General features: G+C 44.8%; 2 protein-coding genes across 2 annotated transcripts in view; one reads left to right on the forward strand and one right to left on the reverse strand.

The window, feature by feature from the left end:
- The window catches only part of LOC308291136 (voltage-dependent calcium channel subunit alpha-2/delta-3-like), a gene marked incomplete at both ends in the record, with an annotated part of 340,367 nt that overhangs the window by 244,102 nt on the left and 76,049 nt on the right, over nucleotides 1-20,216 (forward strand). The window lies entirely within an intron of this gene.
- Nucleotides 6,333-14,915, reverse strand: lrtm1 (leucine rich repeats and transmembrane domains 1; the record flags this gene model as incomplete). The annotated part of the gene is made up of 4 exons (XM_080733881.1): nucleotides 6,333-6,916; nucleotides 11,671-11,876; nucleotides 12,716-13,103; nucleotides 14,852-14,915. The coding sequence occupies 4 exons, from the start codon at nucleotides 14,913-14,915 to the stop codon at nucleotides 6,333-6,335; spliced, it is 1,242 nt and encodes a 413-aa protein (XP_080590007.1).

The raw sequence follows: 20,216 nt of genomic DNA on the forward strand, positions 1-20,216 counted from the left end.
GTCAGGAAGGGCTGTGTAATGATAGCCTGACTGCAAGCGTCAGACTCTATCACACACTTCGTTTTGGGAAGAGAGTCTGAGATTTCGGGCAGACATTCCACTTCTGGGGAGGGCGGGCAGGGGGTGGTTTAAAAAAATGTTAAGTTGACTTGCTCTTAATTGCTCCCTCTGAACTTCAAAGGGCTTGTGAGCTGCTGTAATTGATTGAGCCATACAAGTGTCAATAGCTCGTTAGTCACTGAAAGCATCAAAGACTACAATCTGTTTGATGTCTGTAATAAGAGTGGAGGGGGGAATGTGTTTGAATACACACAGACTCGCCTGATTGGCTGAATGGTTTTGAACCAGGCCACCACCCACCACGTGCCCCAAGCCTACAGCCCTGATTGGCTCGCCCTCTCTGAGGGCTGGTGGAAAAAGCTTATTTAATGTGAAGGGCCAGACTACACAACACCACCACTACCAACAGGGGGTGGTGTTGTGCAGTCTGGTTTATTAACCAGGCTAGTGTAATGATGATTAGGAATACGGGCAGTCAGTGGTTTAAAGTAACTAAGTACATTTACTCAAGTACTGTACTTACAGTATGTACAGTTTTGAGGTATTTGTGTGTTGAGTGATTCCAAATTTCAATCATTTCACTTCTACTCCACTGCATCTCAGATCCAAACATTGTACGTTTACTCCACTACATCATTTGAAAACCTTAGTTACTAGAACTACCCTACTTTGTAGAGTTAGATTATTATGCCAAAACATAGCCTACATTAACCATTTCAGCCTATACGTACATTTCAGCCATTTGAAAATATCAGATCTACAAGCTCACAATGCGTAGCGGCTTCGCGCCGCGTTGTGAGCTTGTAGATCGGCTATTTTCACTACTCACTCATTTGTTTTCTAATTTATGGAATCTCTTACATTTCTTTCAATTAATGAAATTACTTTGAAAAATCGTTGAATTTGTTTTTTTGGCAAGGATTTTTGAAAATGTTTTGAAATGACAATAATTAAAAACTAAAAAAGTAGAAAACAAGAAATTAAGGGACCCATAAAAACGTGTCCATGACCCAGAAATGGGCCCAGAGTCAGACCCAGTGCTTGGGAACCAGTGCTGTAAGACATTTGAGTATGTTTTCCACACCACTGCCAGTCAGCAGGACTACAGTATAATGGTGGTGATTAGGAATAAGGATGCCCATTCAGCACAGCGTTGCATACAGGGATGGGACGATATGAACATTTCATATCACAATTATTGTGACCAAAGAAATCGCGATTCACGATATTGTCGTGATAAGCAAAATATCCCCAACATCCATTATCCTGGGGCGAAAACATTTGCCAAAAAATAGCAGATCTACAAGCTCACAACACGTCGTGCTGCGACGCGTTGTGAGCTTGTAGATCGTCTATTTTTTGGCAAAGAGATTTGGTAGAGAGTGAAAAAAAGACTATCAAGTACTTATATTATAAGTACGTTTTACCAATAGAGGGTTTAACTCTTTTACTGCCAGATGTTTTATTTATTTATTGGGTCTGGCGCCAGCAAAAAGCGGGGGCGACGCGACACAGAGAAATGGGGCGAACGGGAACGTCCGTAGCAGTAAAACAGTTAAATGGTACCGGATATGCAGATCGGCAAATAAAAGGTGAATTGATCCCAGTGTAATCTCCACGATACGATTATGGTGAGTGTTTTTTTTTTCACGATAAGCGATAATATCGCTTATCGTCCCATCCCTAGTTGGCCGGTTAGGGCCAGTTGTTCCCTCTGCATGCCCTTCACTCCACTGAGCTGTATCTATAAGAACACGCTAACACGCTAACGTAACAGGACAGGCCATGACATCACATGGATGATGGACCCGGGGCAACGCAGACGTCTCATGAGTCACAGGGGTTAGCACGTGTGCGAGCGTGAGTGTGTGTGTGCATGTGTGTGCGCCCGTGCACGTGGGTGCATGAGTGTGTGTATTACTGTACTCGTGAGGACCAAAGGTCCCCACCAGTATGTCGTTAGGAGCGTTTTCCTGGTCCTCACTAGAGAAGCGGTTGCTTTATGGTTGAAAACAGATCTTTTTGAGATACAGTTATTGGATAAAGGACCGATTATGCAGCGCATAGGAATTACAGTTAAACACGATTTATACTTAGTTGTCATGCACAGAAGAAAATTGCCGATCTACAAGCACTGCAGTGTATTGTGAGCTGGTGTCCTCGCAAGCACAGTAATGCAAATGTGTGTGTGTGTCATCAATATGACATACATTTGACTATTGTGTAAATTCAACTCTGTTTAAAATTAGTATGTGGATAACTCGAAGAGAACTAATTGACGTTATGGGGCACTTTTGAAATGTGCTCTAAAAAACAGTTTGTTTAATTTAGTTTAAACGTTGTCTCTGCACTTGCCTGAAGACCTTAAGAATAAGTGAACATGCTCAGCAGAAAAAGTGCAGTCAGAGCATGGAATCATCAGGTAAAATGATTGCCCGGATTATAATCCATGATGATGGAAGATTTGCCGTTATGCAACAGGGGATTAAGCATGACCTAGAAAATAGACTTCACTGCGTGCATGCGTGTGTGCGTGCGTGTGTGTACGCACTAGGGTTGCCAGCTACCTGCAATTATAATATCAAAAAATAAATAAGGGACGCCCAACAGTGTTAATTCCGTCAACTAAAACTATGACGAAAATGTTTTATAGACTACAATCTTTTCACTGAAGAAAACTAAATAAAAACTAAGCTATGGTGACTAAAACTAAGCCTAAATATATTGCTAATGTCGTAAAATGTCAAGGGAGGGACTAGTGGAGAAAGGAATCCAGTAGAATAAAAGACAAGTCATTTTATGTTTGGTTGCTCTCGGGTGTTGCGCTCTGGCCATCGGTATATGAATTTGTGTGTGAATGGGTGAATGTAATGCACAATCTCTGTAAAGCGCCTTGAATAAAGGCGCTATAAAAATGCACCATTTACCATCTACTTGAACTTATCAGTTCAATAAGGGACACATCACAAATTACACATAAGGAACAATTCCTTCTTTCAAGAGACGGTTAATTGTCAACCCTAGTAGTGTGCAACCTTTTTTCGCTATAGGCACTTGTGTAAATAACATGCAGTAAATAAGACCGCCAAGGCCAGTTGGTGTTTCATTTGAGTCTTTTTTTACATTATTGCTTGATAGATTGACCCATCTGCACCACGCCAGAAAAATATCATCTACACACAGACAGACCCCTCCCCTTCAAAACTATTTATCGTTGTTGTCGGGTGAAAACCTTCTATATCCAAAGCTGTTCGTTTTGTATTTGTCGTTTTAAAAATGATTTAAAACAGTGAAAATGCGATGCGAGGTGTTGTGTGCTTGTAGATCAGCTATTTTCACTACTTTTTGACAGTCTTTTATGATGAAGCAGGGCTTTACTTTACGATAAAATGCACACATTTGAAATGGGGTGTGCTCTCCATTCCGACATGTCTCCTTTCCGACAGTGACTTCTTATTGTCGGAGTGGCAACACTTCCATAGACTAGAGGTTAGGTTTAGGGCTAGGGATAGGGTTTGTGTCGGAATGGAGACATGTCGGAAAGGAGTCGGAATGGAGACATGTAACCATTTGAAAATTGGAGATACAAGGTTTCTGCCCGACAGTGACGATATCATATCCTTATAGGCACATACCCTGGGTACACATTTACATAAACACAGTAGTGGAGAGTAACAAAGTACATGTACTCAAGTACTGTACTTAAGTACAATTTTGAGGTATGTTTTACTTTGCTGCAGTATTTCCAGTTACGTATAAATATACTTTGGCAATTAGAAAATTGCAAAAATGGGCCCTCCTGCACAATGATGAGTACTTTTACTTTTGGTAATTGGAAGTACATTTTGATACAAATACTTTTGAACTTTTTTATACATTTTGAAAACAGAACTTGTACCTACAATGTAGGGCATTGATACTTTTACATAAGTAAAACATGTGAGTACTTCAATCACTGCCCTGGGTATACATTTAAATACACAGATCCACTCAGCTAAACCCACTCAATAAACCCACACACACACACACACACACACACACACACACACACACACACACACACACACACACACACACACACACACACACACACACACACACATATGACAACACCGAGTTGCCTACTATGAATTTTCTTCAAATTAATTGAAAATCAGATCCAATATTATTATCAACATCAGTCAACAACAGACAAAGTCAAAATCTAAAATACATATTATCTTTACAATATCAGAGGTTTTACATTATTACAGCTACAAACAAACACAAAGGTATAAATATAGAGCTATTTTTTATTTATTTCCGTCTGCGATTTGAACATCGCAGATGAAATGGAATTGATATGTCAGAAGAATTCTTTGGCCTGTGTCCCGGGAGCCTGCGTAATACACCGTAAACCAGGGGTCATTTTCAGGCCATGGACCCCTTAGTTGAGAAATAGATGAAGCAGGGACACCACAACCTGATCATAGATGTCGTATAGTTTCATTGTTTGACAGTACAATTATCAGTTTATGTTGGATTTATGTCAATTTGTGTTTTCAGATATTTAACCACTTGAACCGTAATACTTAATAAACTTGACCTTTCGCTCTGTACTTAATCTGCTCTTTTTCCCCAAAGGCTCTTTGCCAAAAATAGAAGATCGACAAGCTCACAACGTCTCGCGCTGCGAGGCGTTGTGAGCTTCTATTTTTGTCGATCTTCTATTTTTGGCAAAACTTCTCAGAATATGGATACTAGGGTTCAAGTGGTTAATATGAAAATATATCACTTAAAGATTTGGAGGACCCCCTGTAGTAACTCTGAGGACCCCCTAGGTGTCCCGGACCCCCTAGGTGTCCCGGACCCCCTAGTGAAGACCCTTGCCGTAAACATCCTCAGCGTTCATTTAACTCTTGAAAATATAAAAATGGACCCAATCGGGGTCCATCGTTAAATGACCACTGAGGATTTGACTTTGTACAGTTAGTGGTTATATAGCGCTTTCTTTCTCCACTGCATAGACCATAGACCTGTAGGGTTTCACCAACCCAGTAAACGAGGTGGGCACACACACACACACACACACACACACACACACACACACACACACACACACACACACACACACACACACACACACATGCGTGGCACATACAGTCGATTAGTCTCTCGTGGCCAGACTGTTGACTCCTGCGATTTGCAAATGCTCCCGTCACACAGTCTGGGGCAACGGAAGCCTTATGATGAGTATGAGATATAGCGGACGTGACGCACCCGCTCCCTTGGTGCAGTAGCGATAACAAGTCCTACTGGAAGCGTTATGTCTTCTTTCAATATTCTTTAGGGGCGTTATTTCATCTTTCTCTGGTGTTGTTGTTACTTACATGATGTTTGTCAAATGTTGTCCTAAACTATACACGCATAACAAGAATATGCCGCTCGAATGACTGTTATGTTTCCAATGGGACTACAGATCCATGCAGCAGTGACTACTTCCGTTACTCGGCTTTCGGGAGCTGTAGTTCCAGAATCTTTATAGCATTCTGAGATTGTGGATTAGTTGTCTGGCTACGCGAGACTACACATACAGTACATGCCCCAAAAACACAGGCTTTGTTGTGCAGTCCAGTGTCCATGACGTTGAGGAGAGGACAGGTTAAAGGAGTTCGGAGGCCCAGGGTTCAAGTTCATCTCGCGTTAAGGTCAATCAATATATGCTTTGCGCAACAAGCCAACCGACACGTCGCAGAAGGGTAGCGACGTCAAAAACAACAACAGTTGTTGGCCTGTGTTCGGGGGAGGGAGAGTGATATTGGTCACTGCACGTACTCCTACGGGGTGGGGGTGGCAACTGTCAGCAGGGAGTGTTGGGCGGGATGATTAGGGCGAAGGCTCTACATCCTCCTGGTGAGGGTTCAATCCTCCTCACTGGCTGGTGAGCCAGTATGATACAACAGTGACAATACAGAGATGTGTGTGTGAGGTGGAATTAGTTGGCATAACGAGTTGAGGGGCAAAGGGGGTAATAAGCAACCAAAAAAAAGTGTTGCAGGACCTTTAGATATGGCGTTGCATACCTCAGGAAAAATGAACTGTCACAGACACTTCATAAAACTTCAATGAAATATGCTCTGTTTCCACAGAGCTGCTCGAGAACACACAGAACTCACTTCCGTGTTTACATTTTCTGGAAAAGCTCAGTATGAAGGAAAGCTCAGTACGAACAAACCAACGCAAAAACACGTTGTTCGACACCTTGCCGCTCCCAAGCACAACACGGACCTCCGCTACGCGATGGCGTTCTCCAGGGGCTCCTTGCCGTCCATTGCCGAAGACGCGGCATAGTCCGCAGCCTCTTGCGTCGCCACCGACGTCGACGCAGCGGCCGAGGCGGCGGCGGCCCGCCCAGCCGACGCCAGCTCCTCGTTCTTCTTCAGCTCGCGCTGGTACTTGGCCATGATGGCGGCGTAGGCGCAGCCGTACACGGCCGCGGCCAGCATCATCAGGCACACAATGCCGCACACCACGCCCGTGATGATCACGGTGGCGATGGCGTGGCGCAGGTTGACCGGCCGCGGCCGCTGCTTGGGCTCACACTCTGGCAGGCCGCTCCCTCCCCCCGGAACCACGCCTACCCCAACCACGGGGCCCTCGTGGAGGGTGGGGGCACCGCCACCACCGGCGGCGGAGGCGGCCCCAGCAGCCGGGTGGGCGTGGTTGCGGTGGGCGGACTCCAGGTGGTGGATGTTGGCGAACAGGTAGTTGTAGCTGGTGGTCATGCAGCTGTGGAACAGCTGGTAGGGGACCTTCTGGAGCTCCCTGGAGCTCATCTCCTCGGGCTGGGAGCACAGCACCTCGTCCACCACGCCACCTGCAGGGGAGGACACACAGCGGGACAGGGACGTCAGGAACAATTTAAAATTCACAATTTAGGCATTTAGCAGACACTCTTAATCCAGAGCGACTTCCAATAAGCAAGGTGGACGTAAATACTGTAGGGCCCTATGTCTCCATAGTTGCTGCTTTCAGTGTTGTCATGTGATCTGCATCATGTCCACATGCCTGTAGCATGATATAAACCATGTGGTTCCCAAGCAGAGAGAGTTAGGCCTATGGCATTTCAGGCGACAGAAGTGAACAAAGCTTGTTCTCTCTCCATTAATTAATCATCATCAGATTGTGCTTATAGTTGCTCAGAGAGACATCGAGGTTTGTACCTCCTAACCTCCGGCGACAACCTTTCTTTGGTGGCATATTTCGGAAATAAAAGAATATAGGTCAAGAGTGTTTTGAGTCACAAACAATGTTTGGCTAATGGAGGTTTTTAGTTAGAAAATCCCAGAGGTCAGAGAACTTCCGAACCGAACTATCGACAAGGCAACTGCCTGCGCCAAAGTTATTCTGCTCTGCAATTACGCCCCTTTGTCCTTATTGAAAAAATGTCCCAGTTCATTTGGAGTATGCTGCAGCCTTTAGTGGACATGTCCATTTGATCAGGTTCTTGTGTCTGTTAATGAGGCCCTGCACACACCAGTGCCTTTGCTTTATGACAGCCAGACTCCAGAGAGCTATACGGAGGGGAGGGTCAGTGTTACCTAGCAGAACAGCAACGTTGCTGAACCTGAACCAATCCCTTACTTAAGCTCTTCATTCGCCAAGAAGTTAATGGCTTGATTTAATGGCCGCTGTTAGAGTGATCCGATTAACACCTCAGACTGAACGAGTCCGGCACACAGTTCATCACCTGCTCTCTCTCTCTCTCTCTCTCTGTTTCTCTCTCTCCGTGTCCAGTAGATCGCGCTCCCATTATTGATTAGACATGTCTGCCCACCACTCTCTCTCTCTCTCTCTCGGTCTCTCTGGTTGGGGTGGCCGTAGCTTAGTGCAGTGGTTCTCAACCTGTGGGTCGGGATCCCCACGGGGGTCCCAAAATTATTTTGGGATTAACTTTATGTGCAACATTGTTTTCTCACTCCACAGTAAACAAACCAACATAAAGTTTAAGTATATAGAGGGTATCTGCACATTTCTAAAGTGACAATTTAAGGACTTTTTAATACCTCTAAAATGACAAATTAAACATTGGCCAAATTGTCAAATATAAGTGGCAGAAATTGTGAAAATAGCCGATTGCGAGGCGTTGTGAGCATGTAGATCTGCTATTTTCACAATAGAACTGAGTTATACAAAATGTAATGGCTCCCCAGTTCAAATATGATGGGGTCGCAGCCTGAAATGGTTGAGAACCACTGGCTTAGTGGGTGAGAGAGGCCATCAGAAGGTTACGGGTTCGCCTACCACGTGTTGAAGTGTCCCTGGGCAAGACACTTAACCCCTAACAACCCCCCACCGTAATTAACAACGTTCAGCCTGCGAGAACGATGTCTGTGTGAGGTGAAGTGAGATGAGCAGAAGAGAGCACAAACTGCAGCCAGCGCCGCATTAACCGTGCAAGCGGCCATCCGTGGTGCATCACACCTAGCCTGGGCATTGCTAGACTGATGACGTGAATTCACTCACAGGTTCCTCCGTGGTACCTCGGAGGAACCCGTACCAGGTGGACGGCAGTGGTGGACTCAACCCCAGTACTTGAGTGAAGGTATAGACCATATTCACCCGGCGGCCATGTTTGCATTTAGCATAAAAAAACGGGGTGGCAACAGGGTGGCATTTCATTAACGTAATGGCAAGATGGCCGCCATGTGAATATGGTCTATTGGATACTCCTGGTCAAATATGAACTCCACTACAAGTGAATGTCGCTCTGTCAAATTTCTAAGTAGGCTATTCAAAAGTGCATGCTTTTAAATACACCTATTACAAATTACAAAGTGCATTTTCATCTTGATATCAATGCATGGTTGTATTTAGACATTTTCTGGTTAATTAGTGGCTGATTGATACTGCACTTTTCCCCTTCCTAGAAATATGTAATAGAGTAAAAAGTACACTCGTCTATTTGTGTTTGAAATGTAGTGGAGTGAAGGTCACAAGTATCCAAAAATCCAAATACTGCAAGTAAGGTACTGATGCTCACAAAACGTACTTAAGTACGGTACTCTAGTAAATGTACTTAGTTACTGATTGTACTAGGTCGTATCAGAGGTACGTGGCCAAGCGTGGACATTTCCTCCAACTGGTGCAGCAACTTCATATTGTTTTCATCAGTTTTGTTGCGACCATAGGTCGCATTTACTACCAAAACCTCCACAGGCTGTCTGTGAGTGAGTCAGTCAGTCAGTCAGTCAGTCAGTCCGTCACACTTTTGCCCTGCTCATATCTCCACAACCGTTGCCCCCATCCATGCCAAATTTTGCACACACACTCCTTGACTGCCAAACTACAACCTCCAAGGACCCCCGGAGCCCCAGGGACCCCCAGGTCCCTGGGGGACCCCCAGATGTAAAAAATTACCAAATGTGCTCACACGTCACACGTCACACTTTTTCCCTGCTTATATCTCCGCACCCGTTGACCCGATCCATGCCAGATTTTACACACACACTCCTTGCCTGCCAAACTACAACCTCCAAGGACCCCCGGAGCCCCAGGGACCCCCAGGTCCCTGGGGGACCCCCAGATGTAAAAAATGACCAAATGTGCAAAAATGACCAAATGACCACCCCAACGGGGCTGCTCACGGGGAATTCCCGGGGACCACCAACTCCTGGTGCTCCAGAACGGATGCAAAAGTGGTGGCGCCCCCAGTGGAGGACCCCCTGCCACTGCAGCGCACATAAAATGCCGTAACTCGGGCTAGGAGCGTCCGGGAGAGCCGGGGCCGGTACCTATTCGTCCGCCAAGGCAACGCGGAGACCACACCCCTCATTTCTCACATGGCCCTATTCTAGCGCCACCTTCAGGCCGATTTTTAAAACACATTTTTGGACACTGCTCCTACAGTTTTTGCCCTAAAATCACGAATATCACTACACAGCATGTCTACACTCATGTCATCAACATGGATCAGGAAGATTTGGAATTTGGAAAAACAAATTTTTGCCCTATTTGTGGAGATAAGCCACCTACGGTCGCTTATCTCCCAATTAGGGAGTCTTACTGGTCTGATTGGCTGTATTTAGAATCCATCTCCCAGGCCTTCACTGAGCCGTCACACTTGACTAGGAATGAGCCAGTGGTAATCACTGCTGTGCTCTAGGACCTAACCAAGCATTCATTCATTCATTCATTCATTCATTCATTCATTCATTCATTCATTCACCCTGACAAGCAGAAGAATTGTAGGATTTAAAGCATTACATTTAGTTTGTCCCTGTAGATCAGCTATTTTCATGATTTTTGACCAACTTTCATAGTAGCTATGGTTTGTTGATTACTTTTGCTGCAGTAATCATTTTTTCATTTCATTATAATTATTATTATTAATATTATTATTATATTTTACATTAAAACAGTCTTAAAAGTCCTTAAATTGTCTCTTTAATGTTAAAATCATATGGGGACCCCATGGTGATCTGATCAGACACACGCACACGTATGCATGCACGCACACACACACATGCTTGCACGGCTCTTTGCTAATTGGACAGGCCTTCTAGTGAGTTGTAATCCCCAACACGCGGGCCTCTCTGGGGAGAAGGTATTATGGTTTGCCACCACATTACCATGTATCTCCATTATGAGGCTTTTTGGTTCATTGTGCGTGCTCAGGAGAGTCTGCCAACCCCCTGGTGTAAGCTGGTCACTTTAAATGACAGCCAGGCCTCATGTACTGTGTTTGTGTAATGTGAAAAACACAAGACTAATAGAGTGAGACTGATATGATATTATCACTTTCAACCTGGTGTGAAAAGGGCATGAGCAGGGCTAAATAGCAAGTTCATTGTATTTATGTATTTGCTTATGAGTTAAATGTTCTCAAGTAGAAACTTAAATCACGTCAAGCTTTTCAAATTGATTAGAAACGTGTGCAGTTATCAACAAAATAACATCTACTACAAAAATCGGGATTGGCATCGGACCCCAAAAATCCTCCCACAGTCGGACTCTACACAGGGCTAGTACAGTATAAGGTTGTTGTCGGGTGGAAACCTTGTATGTCCAAAACCGTTTGTTTTGTATTTATCATTTTAAAAATGATTTAAAATGGTGGAAATAGCCGATCTACAAGCACACAACGTGAGGCTTTGTGTGCTTGCACCTAGATGTGCTATTTTCACTAGTCTTGTGCGACAGTCTTGTATGATGAAGCAGGTCCTTACCTTACTTTACTAACCCAGTGGTTCTCAACCTGTGGGGTTAGGGTTAGATGATGTTTTCTCACTCAACAGTAAACAAACCAATATAAAGGTTAAGTGTAGGTTAAGCACATTTCTGAAGTGACAATTTAGGGACAAATTAAACATTGGCCAATTTGTCAAATATTAGAGGCAGAAATTGTGAAAATAGCCGATCTACATGCTCACAATGTAGATCTGCTATGTAGATCTGCTATTTTCACAATAGAACCGTGCTATACAAAATGTAATGGCTCAACTCTTAGTACTCGTCAGGGTGGAGGGGGTCCCCACTTAAAATATGATTATTTTGGGGGTCACGGCCTGAAAAGGTTGAGAACCACTGTAATAGCTGGTAAAGGAATGGGGTGGGTGGCAGCGGTCTAACCTTTGAAGAGGTAGGTCTCCAGCCAGAGTTTGAGGCCTATCAGCTGGCAGTCACATCTCCAGGGGTTTCCTCGCAGCGTCAGGCTGTCCAGCGCGCCCAGACCGTCCAGCAGGGCGCGCTCTAAGCGCGGCAGTCTGTTGTGGGCCAGTCCCAGGTGGCTCAGGTTCCTCAGGCTCTCCCCCAGGGCTCCGGGTAAACCCCACAGGCTGGTGAACAAAAACCCACATCAAATGGAACAGCATTATAAACTACAATGGACACGTTTTAGACACTGTTCGAACTCCATTGCTGGAAATAGATAGCTGACCTGTTCTGACATCACAATGATGACTCGACCAACCGGATTAATAGTTTAACTCCTGCTTCTTAACTGTGCCGTATTATGAAGCTCTGATGTGTCAGCGCGACCTCGCCAAATCCCTCTTACTGGTAGATATATATACCGTTTATTTCGGGGGCAAATAGCTGCTGGGCACCAAATACCTGCCGGGGGTCTGACATCATTTGGCGTATCGAACCCAGACCGGTGCCCGTTGGGCAAAATAGTCACCATTGATGTCCAGTTGTGCAATACCCGTTGTATCCGTCTGGCTGGCTGGCACTCTTTTATGCCCATATATGGTGTTCTATGTCCAGGCCAGTCTGTGATGTCATTTCCAAATTTGGGCACTGTAGTGATGTCAGTCAGTGATATCGGGTTTGCTGATGTCATTTGGGCATTATTACCATGGCGGAGACACTGTTTGGTATCAGTGATGTCAGCATGCATACAGACGGAGAGCAGACAGACATTCACTAAATGAAATAGTTATTAGGTGTGTGTGTGTGTGTGTGTGTGTGTGTGTGTGTGTGTGTGTGTGTGTGTGTGTGTGTGTGTGTGTGTGTGTGTGTGTGTGTGTGTCTTTGTGTGTAGTATTTCAAGAATATGCTTATCCTTATTAATCGGAAAAGTAATCATTAGATAATCGCAAAGAAAGAATTGTTGCAGCCGTAAAAGTGACACAGCAGAAATTATCCCAAATCCCAGCCATGCCTGGACGCGTACCTGTTATGTGACAGGTCCAGGTGAGTCAGGGAGTGTATAGGTCCGAGCAGCCGCCTGTCCAGCTCCCGCAGGCTGTTATTGGCCAGGCTGAGGCGCCGCAGACTCCTCAGGCCCAGCAGGGCGGACGGCGACACGGACGTTATGGAGTTGTTGGACAGGTCGAGCACGCGCACCAGGGGCGTCTCCCGGAAGGCCATGGAGCCCAGGCCCCGGATGCGGTTGTCCTGGAGGTGGAGCTCCTGGGTGTCGGGGTGCAGCCTCCGGGGGATGTCATAGAGGCCGCGCCCGCGACAGTCCACCACCTTGGTGTCGGCGTCGCAGGCGCACTCCTTGGGGCAGGCGCGGCACAGAGAGAGGCTGACAGAGAGTAGAACACACACCAACGATGCTGCGGAAAGATGGAAAGACGGACAGAGAGTTTAAACCCAGGCCGCAAGGAAGAGGTCTAGGAATTGAAGCCAATTATGGAAGTCATGAAAATATTGCAGTTCTCATTAAGGGCCTAGAGAAGGTGTTGCTGATTCCCCATTCACCTTTCCCCTTTTCTGGACCGGAAATTCCAAGATGCTGGATTTGAATTTGATTAAATAGTGGCTTCAAAATGGGTCTGTAGAAGTCAAAGGAGTGACACCTCACGGTTCCCTTCAGTCATATTTTTGGGCGGTGCTAAGCTACAACATCTAGCTTTGTTCGTTTGCCAACATCTTGGCACAAAGCACCCAAAGTTTGTTGTACATTGGCCAAGTTTTGCGGGACCACTCACTTCACACTAGTTGGGATTTCTTAGTTTGACCCCATAATACAAATAAATCAAATTATACCACCAAACATACAGTTACAGTTTACAATTTTCTATTAAGGCATTTAGCATCTCTTATCCAGAGAGACAAGTACGCATAAGCAGAGCAGGCATGAACCCTAGTCAACAAACAAGGTAAATAGTAACAGAGGTAAAGTGCAGAGAGGAAAATGTGGTTCCTCAAAGAAACTAGGATACAAGGGGAAAAAAAATACCTAGCATCCGTCTAATTAACATGCCATCTCTGAATAATGCTTAACATTTGTGACTAGAATAAACATATCTAAGTAACAAAAACATGAGAACAAATGACAAATATATATCTGCATAATAAACTAGCAATTATCAAACAAAGGTGACGAGAAGAGGACAAAAGGAGTCAGCTGTGAGCTTATTTGTAGACATAAGGAAAACTCTTATTGGAAGCCTAACAATACTGGTTTAAAATATTATATTTAAAAATATACTCTTCTGTATATCACAGGTGCTGAATTGATTAATGCACATCTGGTGTCAATGGTCTCAATCCTCAGACAACTTGTGCACGGATTGAACTTCAATCACATAAACATTACATTAGAAATTCTGTCAACTCTGAAAGCTATTTCAGCATGTTGCCTCCTGTGGAAACGGCACAGGCAGTTTATTGTTATTAGTTTATTTATTTTAATTTTTTGCATTGAAACACGAAGGCTGTCTGATAAACACAATATTTTTATGAAGCTAAGATTTATACTGTATAAAATGTGTTTTTATAGACTGTATGTAAAACTTTATAGGCTACTCTTACTTGAGTAAAACAGACCTGCCACTGAAGCTTACTTTTCTAGTCAAGTCAAATTCTATGTGGAAAAACTACATGTAGATGTACAACGTACATTTTTAGAAAAGACTGCTGTACCGATAATGTTTTGTCTTTGATATTGAACCAGCTTTTCTTTTAGATGTCTACAAGGTATGATACAGTGTAGTCATATCTCACACCCACCTACCACCATCCTCAATCCTTCTACCAAGTCCTTGTAACCTCTCGCCCACACACACGCACACACGCACACGCATGCACGCACGCACGCACGCACGCACGCACGCACGCACGCACGCACGCACGCACGCACGCACGCACGCACGCACACACACACACACACACACACACACACACACACACACACACTGACTACACACATGCACGCACGCTTCACATTGCAGATCTAGGGTGTCTGATTCCGTTTGAGATAACTTCGCATGTCCATTCCTCCTGGTGCATTACTGCAGTATTTATAGCATTGGAGTTCAATGAGATGAGTATCGGACCCGAGCCCAGGAATGCAGCTAACAGCTCTTCCAGTGCAACGCTATCCTCATACCGTAGATGTGCAGCGGATAGCAACCTCGCTTCATGCCGTAAACCGGTCAATGACAGTACGTGTCACAGCTAAAGGGGATTATGCGGTTAAACTGTGTTTGCTTGCGGGTAAACAAAACCTACTTGGTTGTCTCCCTGTAATGGCCTGTGATTTAGAGCAGGGGTCTTCAACGTTTTCAGGCCAAGGACCCCTTAATCGAGAGAGAGATGAAGCAGGGACCCCCACAAACCATAGATAACCATATTAATCGTTTGATATTTAACCACTTAAACCACGTCAATACTTAATAATCTTGACCTAATCTTACACCAAACCTCTTGGCCGAAAATAGCCGAGCTTGTAGATCTACTATTTTTGGCTTAAGTTCTCAGAATATGGACACTAGGGTTCAAGTGGTTAATATAGAAAAGGAGAAAAAAGCTTCTACCAAAGATTTGGAGGACCCCCTGTTGTAACTCTAAGGACCTCCTAGGGGTCCCAGACCCCCTGTTGAAGACCTCTGATTTAGAGGCATCGCAGTGGCATATAGGCAGGTTCAATGGGGGAACAGCTCTGGTGAGTTTGGCGTTGCCAACTACTGTATGTCCAAGAAAAACAAGGGACACCCAGAAAAATACATCCCACTGTGTATTGTTGATGTCGGCCAAAAACCTCTATATCTCCCTATTTTAACTTTGTTTGTGTTTTCTCATAAATCTATGCCCTTTTTGGTCATGCTGCATACAGTACATAAGCGTCAAAAGTAGCAGATCTGCAAGCTCGAAAGCACGGAGCATCGAGCTTGTAGACTTTTGATGCCTTTGAATTTGAATCCTCCTCCAAAGTAACAGTTTTATACATACTTCCAACCCGACAGACGATATGCTGTAGGTACAGTTGAATATAAATACGGACGATTGAAGCATTTTTATTTTAATAACAGGGTCAAATTATGTTTCGATGTCAGATTTCATCTTTGTCAGGTCATGACCTGAAGAATAAGGAACAAGTGTGTCCCTTATCGGTTCAATAAAGGGACATGTATTTTTAGTTTACAAATAAGGGGCGGTTCTGTGTGTTGGTGTGTAATTGGGTTGTTCTAGTTAGTGTCGTGATGTTGTGACATTCGTGACCACAGATGTCATCTCTGTCGGGTGTAAACCTCATATGTCCAAAACGGGTTGATTTTCAGGATTCAAATACAACTTGTCGATCTGCTATTTTGTGTGACGCTGTAGTATGATCAAGTAGGGCGTTGATTTACGATAACACAAACACAAAAAGAGATACGGGGATGAGAGGTTTTTGCCAGACAGCAACAATATACAGTAGCGCATTGTAGACATAATTATGGTTAGGTTAATTGTTTACCTCGTATCCTAGTTTCTTTGATTGATTTGATTGATTGATTGAAGACTTTTATTAGAAGTTTGCATAGGAAAAGGTACAGCTTCATAACAGTACAGTTCACTTGTACGAGGTCAGAAGGATAAACACTTCAAGAAAGCTTTTGAGGTGTTTATCCTTTGAGGCACTGTGCTCTCTGCACTCTATTTATGTGCCTATTAGTTGTTTACAGTGACTGGAGTTAATCCTTACTCTAATTATTGCAATCTCTCCATTATACTGTAAATCGCTCTGGATAAGAGGTGTCAGCCAAATCCTTAAATTGTGAATTGTAGTTTGATCTTGTTGCTAGGCCAAACACTGCAGTGTGCCGATCATAACAGCGTTGGTAGAACGAGCACACGCACAAAACAAGTGCACACGTGTGCGCGCAAGCAACTGAAATGCGCACGTCGTTATTATTTTAGTCACGCGATCTTGTTAATGCTCGTCTTCGGTTCGATATTCATAAAAACACTTGAAAAGTAAGAGTCCCATCGCTTATTTTTGCTACTCTTCCGTGACACTCAAGAAGAAACAAAATAAGTTGAAATACGGAGATGCACGTTTTCTGCCCGACAGCAACGGTATGTGCGCAGATACACGTGCACACGCACGCGCGCACGCACAAACAAACAGAGCATCAGTTCAGTGGAGCGTTGCGACAGCAGGTCTGGAAGGAGGTCAGTAGCTGGAGAAGAGCAGCTCTTCTTCCTCTGCTCTGATGATGTGTTCTAACAGCTCCTGGTACAACTCTGAGAAAAGCATCACAGTGACACGCGCACACACACACACACACACACACACACACACACACACAATAACCCCCGCAGCACTAATACTGCTGCTAATAATATAAGCCCCCTCGCTTTCAAGCCCCGCACGGTTTATATATGAGCAACATTTCCACAGCAAAAGGGGAAAAAAAGGTATTATGGTTATGAACGTTGAAAACCAAATTACCATCAAAACCTTGTATCTCCAAGTTTCAAATGCGTACGTCTTTTGGTAAAGCAAAGCCCTGCACAAAACTAGTGAAAACAGCAGATCTACAAGCACACAACGCCTCGCATCGTGAGGCGTTGTGTGCTTGTAGATCTGCTGTTTTCACTAGTTTAGTATATTTTTTAGATGATAAATACAAAACGAACTGTTTTGGACATACAAGGTTTCCACCCGACAACGACGTTATGTTGAAAAGAATGATCTGCAGCGTAAATCGTCAGATGTTCGGGAGCTGGTTATGATTCCAGCGATGGTTACATGAGCATCGTTCATGAAGCCATCATCATCATCACACACATGAGTCAACGCTGGTGGTGACCTCTAGCCTCCTCAGCTATGTCCAAACAGTCGCGGCATAATAATAGTACCTCAAAGTGCAAGCCTTCGTTCTTATAACACTCATCCTTTACACCGGTGTACTCCTACCTCTCATGTCTGTTGGCGGTTCCTGTGTGTCGATTGCAGTCCCCGAGTAGCCACGATAAGCTTGGGCTTATCGTGTGAGTTGTTTAGCGTTCCTTTAGCTTTCTCCCCCTGCTCAAGCTTCTAGTCGGCGTTGTTGTTGTCGTCTTGGTACCACCGATCCATCAGCCAGTCAGTGCTGGGTTCCGTAGGTTAGCAGTTCTAGTGATGAAGATGGTTAGGTGATAACGGCTGCTGTCTGTCGGGCACTGGTTGAGGCATGGATCAGCAGCGAAGCCCTGCGATGCCCTTTGGACCCCCGGCAGCCCTGCCTGTGTGGGCACCAAACCCCATGAGAGCACGCAGCCCGCCGCCAGCCAGCCAACCCAGTCAGGGAATAACAGCACTGGACTTGGATATCTGCCTCTCTCTCTCTCTCTCACGCTCTCCCACTCTCTCTCTCCTCTTCCTTACTCCCTTTGCTGCTCTATCTCTGTCTCTTGTGTGTGCACTCTCTCTCTCTCTCTCCCTCCCTCGCTCTCTCTCGTTTGGCTGCTCACCCTCTCAGCTCTTTTATTTTCATTAGCTGACTCGTGTTGTCTCTTTCTGTCTATACAGTATCAGTCTTATTTATTTGCTCAGCTCTCTCTCTCTCTCTCTCTCTCTCTCTCTCTCTCTCTCTCTCTCTCTCTCTCTCTCTCGCCCCCAGTGTGATGTTGTGTCATGTTGCAGTGGACAGCTGTGCCTCTTAAATCATGGCACACTTACGCACACACACATTGATGACAGAACGAGATATTCACGACGTTGTTTCCTATTAATCTGGCAGAGGTTAAATGCAACCGAATTAGATCGGGATCATGGTTTCCACTACGCACGCATATAGTCACACGTGCACGCACGTGCACGCAAACGCGCGCGCACACACACACACGCTCGGACAGTGTCGCAGAATGCCCGATGCCATGGCATGCTCAGATGACATTATGCATGAGCCACGGGCACATGGGGGCTGGCAGAACACGCCCCCAGCGGGGCAGAGTACCATGCACTATTGCACACGTGCAAAAACACACACACACACACACACACACACACACACACACGCACACGCACACGCACTCGCTCACTCATATACACACACAGCGGGTTATTAAGCCAGTGTGATGTGTGTACATTGGATTTGCTCGCGTGTAAGTGGATTGAGTGAGGAGTGGGTAGCTCAAAGGAGAGGGAAAAAAAGAACGAGGAAGAGATTAATGATGGAGCCATTTTATAAATGATGAAGATGATTATAGCTCATCACACAAGGCTGACCTCCCATCCTCCCATCCTTCCACATCCTGCTCATCCCCTCCGTTTGCTGACAGGCCACACAAGTGTTCTTCCTTCTTCTCGTGCAACGTTATGATAATGTAAGCCATTTTACATAACCGGTATATAATTAGAACGTGTATTTTCAGTGGATGCATGCGTGAGGACAGCTCTCAGCCTCGGGTAGCCGACGTGCACACGGCTAGCTGGAGAGTCGTGGCTCAGAAACGCATACGGACGGACATGCACGGCGCACACAGATATGTGAAACAATTGTTAGCATCAATAAGCCGGCCTATAGCTCGGCTCACCAGTTAACGTACAGACTGTATGACTTCTGAACGTGGTTACAACACTAGAGGAGCAGCTTCTCGTAACAACAAGGAAAAAATACACATTTTCTCAAAATCTCGGGTATTAGGTCAATAGTACTCTGGAATGCTCTGCCCAAAATATATGAACTGTTGTTCTTGCATTTGTTTAATTTGAGTAAATGTATACTATATATATATTTTTTTGTATCTGACCCCCTGTTGAAGACCTCTGACATAAAGAACATTGGATTCGTAAAAGAATACCATGATGATACAGTATATATATTTTGGCAGTGCATTAAAGTGCTCATAAAATGCACACGCACAGTTGAGCCTGCGTGTGGCTGGTCCACTTGTAGCAGGAAACGCTATTAAGGAGATTAGTACCATGCTAATCATTATGCACATCCCCCGTGGAGGCGTTTAGCACGTTTTACTGTGTGGGATATGGGGCTCTAATCTGAGCTGGTTGTGTGAGTCACGTTTGAGTGTGAGGTGGGCGTCTCTCTATATCCTAGCCTACTTTACAATTCTACAACAAAAGCATTTTTTTTTTGTTGCCATATGTAGGGACCAGGGGTGTCGCACCAAATTCTGGGCCCTGGGTACAAGGATTCACTGTGGGCCGCCCATGAATGTTCTTCATAGGGGGAGGGGAGTTAACCTATTTAGACCGGAAAAACACATTATTACGCATTATTTTGTGCTTTAACTATTGAAAAATAGCAGATATATAAGCTCACAGCTTGTAGATCTGCTATTTTTGAAAAACCGTGAACATTAGCAGATAATAGCAGATATACAAGCTCACAGCGCTGCACTCGGTGCCGCGCTGTGAGCTTGTATATCTGCTATTTTTCAATAGCTAAAGTATAAAATAATTCCAGGCCCCTCCACCTTGGGCCCTAGTAACTCAGTCCCACTCCCCCCGCCTT

The sequence above is a fragment of the Nannobrachium achirus genome, assembly GCF_963921795.1.
Source record: "Nannobrachium achirus genome assembly, chromosome: 9".
Taxonomy (NCBI): domain Eukaryota; kingdom Metazoa; phylum Chordata; class Actinopteri; order Myctophiformes; family Myctophidae; genus Nannobrachium; species Nannobrachium achirus.